This window comes from Oncorhynchus nerka, linkage group LG1 (genome assembly GCF_034236695.1).
Source record: "Oncorhynchus nerka isolate Pitt River linkage group LG1, Oner_Uvic_2.0, whole genome shotgun sequence".
Classification (NCBI taxonomy): domain Eukaryota; kingdom Metazoa; phylum Chordata; class Actinopteri; order Salmoniformes; family Salmonidae; genus Oncorhynchus; species Oncorhynchus nerka.
Window position 1 is genome coordinate 20,423,100 of NC_088396.1, and position 9,024 is coordinate 20,432,123.

Sequence of the window (9,024 nt, forward strand, 5' to 3'; positions counted from 1 at the left end):
ACAAAGGGGCCATGGCCGTAAGAGAGGCCTATCTCTGTCTGTCTCTGACACAGTATAATTCAAATAATCTCCTTCTTTCGTTTATTCTCCCTCGTATCTTTTCCTCTCAGCATAATGCACTTCTCTCTCCTAGTCTCCTTGGCCTTCCTTCTTTTCTCTCTCTCTATCTCCCTCTCTCTTTCTAACTCTCCCACTCTCTTACACTCTCCTTTATCTGTCTGGAGCATGTGTCAGTGTGAGTAATGTGGATCGTTAAGCAGCTGTGATCAGAATAGATCTTCTCTATGCTTTATCAGTGACACCACACAGCCCCCTATAGCTAATGAACCAGACACACTACCCACCTCACTGGTAAACCCGGCTAGCACATATAGTAGGGGGTGACAGGTAGCCTCGAGGTTAGAGCACTGGCCAAGTAACCAAAAGTCACTGTGCCCTTGAGCAAGGCACTTAACCCCAATTGTGCTGGACAATGGTGACCTTGGCCGTGACCCCAATCCCTGCGGTTGTCTTAGGGGGAGTACAAGTGTTTAACAGTATAAGTATAAGCACCCCAAAATGAATAATTACATACTGTATTTTCACACTTTATTTCTATATACGGTATGACAGTCCTGTATGGACTCACAAAAATAGATATATTTTCACACCTCGAAAATGGTCTTAGGTCAAGCTGGATATAGACTGTATCATTACAAGTTCAGTCCTAAACAGGTTCCAAGTAAGCGTTTCACTGTTAGTCTACACCTTTATGAAGCATGTGACAAATCAAATGTGATTTGATTTGAGTCTCATTCTGCCTACCCCTCTGATTTACTACATTACTATGTTCCCTTGGTTTGCACAGTGAGGAAGTCATTCTTAATTAAAAGAATACAGTTGAGCTGAGATTATGGTTGGATTACTCCGAGAAGGCATCTAACGAATCTAGACATTCTAATTAATTTGAACGCTAATGGGAAATCCTTTGGAGATCACAGCAGTGCTGTGCAATAAGGCAGCAACCTGACTCGCAGAGCACCTTTCTGGGCACAGTTGACTCTCCGTACTCTCCGTAGCCTCCTGCCACTCGTGTGTGTGTGTGTGTGTGTGTTTGTGTGTGTTTTGACAGGGGCAGAAGATCAGACAGTGAATAGTCATGCCCAGGAGAAATAATGGTCCCTAATAATAATGATATGTGTATGTGCTGCCATTGTAATGTTTGACATGACAACTAAGGGATGCTGCGGTAATTATCACCTCCTGCGTAACTCACATTGTAAATCTGTCTATTGAACTAGGGAACTCAAACTTGCAAGGATCATTCCTCTATGTAAAAAAGGGAATAAAACGTATTAAGTATCGGCCTGTCTCAATCCTGTGTCTGTCTCAATCCACATCAGGAATCAAGCAGATGGAGAGAAAATTTGTAGTATGGTTATGTTAGATTTCCAAAAGGTGTTTGATACAGTGGATAATGATATTATGTTAATCAAACTAAGAACAATGAGCTTTAACTTCTTCGGCATACAGGGCACTGTTCAGAATTTCGGATGATTGACGTGCCCAAAGTAAACTGCCTGTTACTCAGGCCCAGAAGCTAGGATATGCATATCATTGGAAGCATTGGATAGAAAACACTCTGAAGTTTCTAAAACTGTTAAGATAATGTCTGTGAGTATAACAGAACTGATATGGCAGGCAAAAGCCAGAGGAAAATCCATCTGGAATCTTTTTCTTTTGAGGTCACAGGCCATTTCAATGCTAGCCTATGGGATATATAAATAGATAGGACCCAGATTGCAGTTGCTATGGCTTCCACTAGATGTCACCAGTCTTTAGACAGGGTTTCAGGCTTGTTTCTTGAAAAATGAACAAGTAGTTGTATTTCTTCCAAGGTGTCTCTCATTAGAAAAGTACTCTTGTTGGCACGTGAATGAGGTGCGCGCTCTTCGTTATTTATCTTCTCTATTGAACATACTATTCTCCGTCTTAAATATGATTATTTATTTAGATATTAGAATACCTGAGGATTAATTAGAAACATCGTTTAACTTGTTTGAACAAACTTTACCGGTAACCTTTTGGATTCGTTTGTATGCATGTTGAATGAGTGGATTACTGAGATCATTGGCACCAACTAAACATAATTTTGTGGATATAAGGAAGGACTTTATCGAACAAAACGACCATTCATTGTGTAGCTGGGACCCTTAGGATTGCAAATAGATGAAGATCTTCAAAGTGATTTATTTAACTTCTTGGTGACATGGGGGCAGTATTGAGTAGCTTGGATGAATAAGGTGCCCAGAGTAAACTGCCTGCTACTCTGTCCCAGATGCTAATATATGCATATTATTAGTAGTATTGGATAGAAAACACTCTGAAGTTTCTAAAACGGTTTGACTGATGTCTGTGAGTATAACAGAACTCATATGGCAGGTGAAAACCTGAGACAAATCCAACCAGGAAGTGGGAAATCTGAGGTTTGTAGTTTCATTTAAGTGATTGCCTATCCAATATGCTGTGTCTATGGGGCCAGATTGCACTTCCCAAGGCTTCCAGCAGATGTCAACAGTCTTTAGAAAGTTGTTTGAGGCTTCTATTGTTGGAAGGGCGTTGAATAAGAGCTGTTTCAACAAGTGGACTAGGCTGTGGCCAACCAGTTGTTTACTGCGCGGTCACCCGGGCGCGCCGTGCCATGCCTTCTTTTTCCTCTCTAATGAATACGCTATTGTCAGGTTGGAATATTATTGACGATTTATTATAAAAAGACCCTAAAGATTGATTGTAAATATCGTTTGACATGTTTCTACAAACTGTAATGGAACTCTTTTGACTTTTCGTCTGGATTTTGCGCTCACGCATTGTGCCTTTAGTGAACTAAATGGGGGTATTTGGACATATATATGGACGTAATCGAACATAAACAAACATTTCTTGTGGGAGTCCTGGGAGTGCATTCCGATGAAGATCAGCAAAGGTAAGTGAAAATTTATAATGCTATTTATGACTTTTGTTGACTCCACAACTTGGCGGGTAACTATATGGCTTGCTTTTGTGACTGAATGCTGTTCTCAGATTATTGAATATTGTGCTTTTGCCGTAAAGCTTTTTTGAAATCTGACACAGCGGTTGCATTAAGAACAAGTTTATCTATGTAAAACATGTATCTTTCATCAAAGTTTATGATGAGTATTTCTGTTATTTGATGTGGCTCTCTGCAATTTCTCCAGATGTTTTGGAGGCATTTCTGAACATGGCGCCAATGTAAACTGAGGTTTTTGGATATATATATATATAAATATATATATATATATATATATATATATATATATATATATATATATGAACTTAACCAAGCAAAACATACATGTATTGTGTAACATTGAGTCCTGGGAGTGTCATCCGATGAAGATCGTCAAAGGTTAGTGATTAATTTTATCTATAATTCTGCTTTTTGTGACACCTCTCTTTGGTTGGAAAATGGCTTTCTGTGACTAGTTGCTGACCTAACATAATGATATGTTCTGCTTTCGCCGAAAAGCCTTTTTGAAATCAGACCCTGTGGTTGGATTAATGAGAAGTGTATCTTTAAAATGGTGTAAAATACTTGTATGGTTGAGGAATTTTAATTATGAGATTTCTGTTGTTTTGAATTTGGTGCCCTGCACTTTCACTGGCTGTTGGCGAGGTTTTTGAAATCTGACAACGTGGTTGGATTAACAAGAAGCTTACGCTTTTAAATGATGTACGACACTTGTATTTCCATGAATGTTTAATATTACGATTTTTGTATTTTGAATTTCGCACTCTGCAATTTCACCGGATGTTGTCGTAAGTGTCCCGCTAGCAGTTCATGGGCCCTATTAATAACTTAGCCATAAAATGGGTTAGCTCTTATCTGCAAGGAAGAAAACAGTGGATGATGGATAGGACCCTGTCTAAACCCAAAATCTTGAACTGTGGGGTACCCCAAGGGAGTGGGCTAGGCCCACTTTTCTTTCTGTTGTATATAAATCATCTGAAATCTGTCTGTACATGTAACCTTTTCCTCTATGCAGATGATTCTGCACTGTTGATTTCCCACAAAGACAAAAATGTGGTTAAGAAAGCCCTCAGTGCTGAACTTCTGAATGTCAGTATATGGCTGTATGACTATAAGCTGTCACCCCACCTTGGAAAAACAGAGTCCATCGTTTACAGGTCCAAAGTGAAACTGAGGAAATGCCCTGACTTTAAGGTGGTAGTAGGTGACATAGTAGTCACAGCAAAAGACTCAGTTAATTGTCTTGGATGTATGTTGATAACCATCTAACAGGGGAGAACATGACACAAAAAGTTATCTACAAAGTGTACCATAAAATGTGGTTTCTGGCAATAACCTCTACATTTCTGGATAAGAATGCAATGGTGGCATTGGCAGGAGCTCTTATTCAGTGCCACAAGATGGCTCAAAGTGGAGGAGAGATTAAATTGTGTCTTGTACATAAGATTGTACATATTATGGTCCCCGGGTACCTATGAAACTACTTTAACTTCGTCCGGGATAATCCACTGGAAGCAGTGAAACTGATGTTGATCCTTCTAGATTTAATAGTGGTATGGGGAAATAAACTTTTTTTGTACTGAGCTGCCATTCTTTGGAATAGTCTTCCAAAAGAATTGAAAACTATAATCTCCACAGGCAGTTTCAAGTTCCCAGTGAAAAAAATGGCTAAATAGCGACATGTCTCAAAAGTGAGTTGTAAGTGGGTGAGAAGGACATGCCTGGGATAGCATATGGTCAGCCTTTTGGTGCCTATTGTGTATTATATTGTGATTTTCTTGTGTGTATACAGTGCCTTGCGAAAGTATTCGGCCCTCTTGAACTTTGCGACCTTTTGCCACATTTCAGGCTTCAAACATAAAGATATAAAACTGTATTTTTTTGTGAAGAATCAACAACAAGTGGGACACAATCATGAAGTGGAACGACATTTATTGGATATTTCAAACTTTTTTAACAAATCAAAAACTGAAAAATTGGGCGTGCAAAATGATTCAGCCCCTTTACTTTCAGTGCAGCAAACTCTCTCCAGAAGTTCAGTGAGGATCTCTGAATGATCCAATGTTGACCTAAATGACTAATGATGATAAATACAATCCACCTGTGTGTAATCAAGTCTCCGTATAAATGCACCTGCACTGTGATAGTCTCAGAGGTCCGTTAAAAGCGCAGAGAGCATCATGAAGAACAAGGAACACACCAGGCAGGTCCGAGATACTGTTGTGAAGAAGTTTAAAGCCGGATTTGGATACAAAAAGATTTCCCAAGCTTTAAACATCCCAAGGAGCACTGTGCAAGCGATAATATTGAAATGGAAGGAGTATCAGACCACTGCAAATCTACCAAGACCTGGCCGTCCCTCTAAACTTTCAGCTCATACAAGGAGAAGACTGATCAGAGATGCAGCCAAGAGGCCCATGATCACTCTGGATGAACTGCAGAGATCTACAGCTGAGGTGGGAGACTCTGTCCATAGGACAACAATCAGTCGTATATTGCACAAATCTGGCCTTTATGGAAGAGTGGCAAGAAGAAAGCCATTTCTTAAAGATATCCATAAAAAGTGTTGTTTAAAGTTTGCCACAAGCCACCTGGGAGACACACCAAACATGTGGAAGAAGGTGCTCTGGTCAGATGAAACCAAAATTGAACTTTTTGGCAACAATGCAAAACGTTATGTTTGGCGTAAAAGCAACACAGCTCATCATCCTGAACACACCATCCCCACTGTCAAACATGGTGGTGGCAGCATCATGGTTTGGGCCTGCTTTTCTTCAGCAGGGACAGGGAAGATGGTTAAAATTGATGGGAAGATGGATGGAGCCAAATACAGGACCATTCTGGAAGAAAACCTGATGGAGTCTGCAAAAGACCTGAGACTGGGACAGAGATTTGTCTTCCAACAAGACAATGATCCAAAACATAAAGCAAAATCTACAATGGAATGGTTCAAAAATAAACATATCCAGGTGTTAGAATGGCCAAGTCAAAGTCCAGACCTGAATCCAATCGAGAATCTGTGGAAAGAACTGAAAACTGCTGTTCACAAATGCTCTCCATCCAACCTCACTGAGCTCAAGCTGTTTTGCAAGGAGGAATGGGAAAATATTTCAGTCTCTCGATGTGCAAAACTGATAGAGACATACCCCAAGCGACTTACAGCTGTAATCGCAGCAAAAGGTGGCGCTACAAAGTATTAACTTAAGGGGGCTGAATAATTTTGCACGCCCAATTTTTCAGTTTTTAATTTGTTAAAAAAGTTTGAAATATCCAATAAATGTCGTTCCACTTCATGATTGTGTCCCACTTGTTGTTGATTCTTCACAAAAAAATACAGTTTCATATCTTTATGTTTGAAGCCTGAAATGTGGCAAAAGGTCGCAAAGTTCAAGGGGGCCGAATACTTTCGCAAGGCACTGTATATAAGATAATTAATGCTGTATATATTAGGGGTATGTGAGACAAGGGAGATGTACCTGTCCAGAGTTGTTTATTAGGAAATGGATCTGTACTAATTACAGTAGCTCATTATACGAAACAAACAACAATTTTGTCTGTCATTGTTTGTTGCTTCTACAATGGAAATAAGCGTTCAAGCTTTATTGTGTTACCCTTGATTTTCTTAAGTTCTATGTGGCGATGTCACCGGCTGGAGCTCCCTTATGTATGTTTTTGTTATTTTTATTGCCTAATAAATTCAATCAATCAATCAGCTTACTATTTATTGCCTCTATTTGCTAAACTGGACTCCCAAAAGAATATAACAATCTGGATAACACTTTACTTGGTACCGAACACATTATTAAACCTGAATACGTGGTCATTAAACATGAATCCAAAATAACAGCAGTTGGTATAGACTTATGATGTGATCATGGCTATCACATTCAAACAAACTAAAGCAATAGAGCACGTTTACTGTACACTGAACACTACCGAGTGTGATTTGAAACATGTCAAAGAGACCATTGTGTACTAGCTCAAAAAGCTCAGTTGCATTGACTTCTCAATGGGAAAAAAATCTATTCTAAAGTCTTCTAGCACTCTGCAGGCCTCTATACCATATGTTGCTGGGTCAGGGCTTTACACAATGGGAGGCCACAGGCTCTTTGGGTTTAGTCAAGTATAAAGGTGAGGGCTAAAACAGACGGGACATCAGTGTAGCAGCAGCAACACAGCTCTCAGGAACAACTGCAATCATGATGGGCAAAGTAAGCTACTGTTTTATCCCACACTCTGTGTTTTAATTCACCAATGTCTGAATAATGGCTGGTTAAGTGAATCGCCATTTTAAAGTGATAGTTACCTTTTTTTAACGTGAGGCTTCTTTTCGACATCCATATACAATGTTGTTGTTTCCTCCAAACAGTTTTTAAATTTGTTCACTGGTTACTTTGCAAAACCTATGATAATTTAACATTTGGGAGCATGTAGCAATGCTAGTTATAAAGCAGCTCGTATCTGCAGATTCATATATTTGATTTATGTTGCCATAATATTGCAAATATTTTTTGGTGCTCCCAGATCACCTTCTACGAGGACAGGAACTTCCAGGGCCGTTCCTATGAGACCACCCAGGACTGCGCTGACATGTCCTCCTTCCTGAGCAGGTGTCACTCCTGCAGGGTTGACAGCGGTTGCTTCATGGTTTACGATCGTAACAACTACATGGGAAACCAGTACTTCATGAGGAGAGGCGAGTACCCTGACTACCAGCGCATGGGAATGGGAATGAACGACTGCATCCGGTCCTGCCGCATGATCCCCATGGTAGGTGGAGAGAAGAGTGGATGCTATTCCACAGTGGAAGCTAACAATGATGCTTTATATAGAATTCACAAAGCATATGTGAACAATGCAATATTTCCCCATTCCACAAGAGGCCCTGTTGCCCCCCAAAGAGGCCCTATGGCCAGAGCCATGGATGGCGCTGTCTATGGCTATTGGCTTCCCGATGGCTATTGTAATAGCCGTTAAATTACAGTAGGGTGAAGCAAAACAGGTTTTAATGGTTGTACTCTCATATTATAGACATGTATATACCATTTCCCTGATCCATGTACCTTTGCTTTCCTCCTAACAGCACAAAGGAAACTTCAGGATGAGGATCTACGAGAGGGAGAACTTTGAAGGTCAGATGCACGAGATGATGGACGACTGTGACTCCATCCAAGAGCGTTACCGCATGTCCGACTGCCAGTCCTGCAACGTCATGGACGGCCACTGGCTGATGTACGAGCAGCCCCACTTCAGAGGCAGGCAGATGTACATGAAGCCTGGAGAGTATAGGAGCTTCAGTCAGATGGGCATGGGAGGCATGGGAGGCATGGGAGGCATGAGGTTCATGAGCATGAGGCGTATCATGGATAATATGTCTATGTAACATGCTCAGATGTTGTATGAAAAAAAGTTGAATAAAATATGTTCCCAATTTATATTTCTTGCATAATTTTCTTGTTTTTGTGAGGTGTTTACTCAGAACACTACCTGGTATAATGGGTATTTCACTATTTCACCCTCACAACTTTAACATTTAAAAGTTTAGGATATATATATTTTTAAATAGGTAGGTAAGTGTAGTAGGCCACAGCAAGACAGTGCTTCCACTATACACATCCCAACCCTAGGGGGCAGCAGCAACCTGGCCAAATACTGAGTGTGCTAGTAGGTTTGATAAGTGAATGATTGCTCACAAGTTTGGGGGATTGGTGAACATTGATATTTTGGTAGTCTGGATAGTTGGCTTCATAACAATATGTATGTGTGCTGGATATACAGTAATATCCACTGATATCTCAGTTCTTCAAGTTAGGAAAGAATACTCGACCTTGTCATGCGATTTTGCTGTGCTATTGACGTGCACGATTTCAAGGATTAACAGTCATACAGACAATACAGTTGTACTATGTAACAATAGCCTATGTACTTATGTTGCAAAATGACAAAATGACACTGTCAAAGGAAGCTAGTGAGGGGAGAGTGGATCATGGTGATGG

The 9,024-nt window shown here is 40.2% G+C and overlaps 1 protein-coding gene across 1 annotated transcript; it reads left to right on the plus strand.

Moving 5' to 3' along the window:
• The first annotated feature begins 7,182 nt into the window (after positions 1-7,182).
• On the plus strand, positions 7,183-8,463 carry LOC115130867 (gamma-crystallin M2-like). Its single transcript, XM_029662416.2, has 3 exons — positions 7,183-7,239; positions 7,553-7,798; positions 8,112-8,463. The coding sequence occupies exons 1-3, from the start codon at positions 7,228-7,230 to the stop codon at positions 8,409-8,411; spliced, it is 558 nt and encodes a 185-aa protein (XP_029518276.1). The 5' UTR covers positions 7,183-7,227; the 3' UTR covers positions 8,412-8,463.
• The last annotated feature ends 561 nt before the right edge of the window (positions 8,464-9,024 follow it).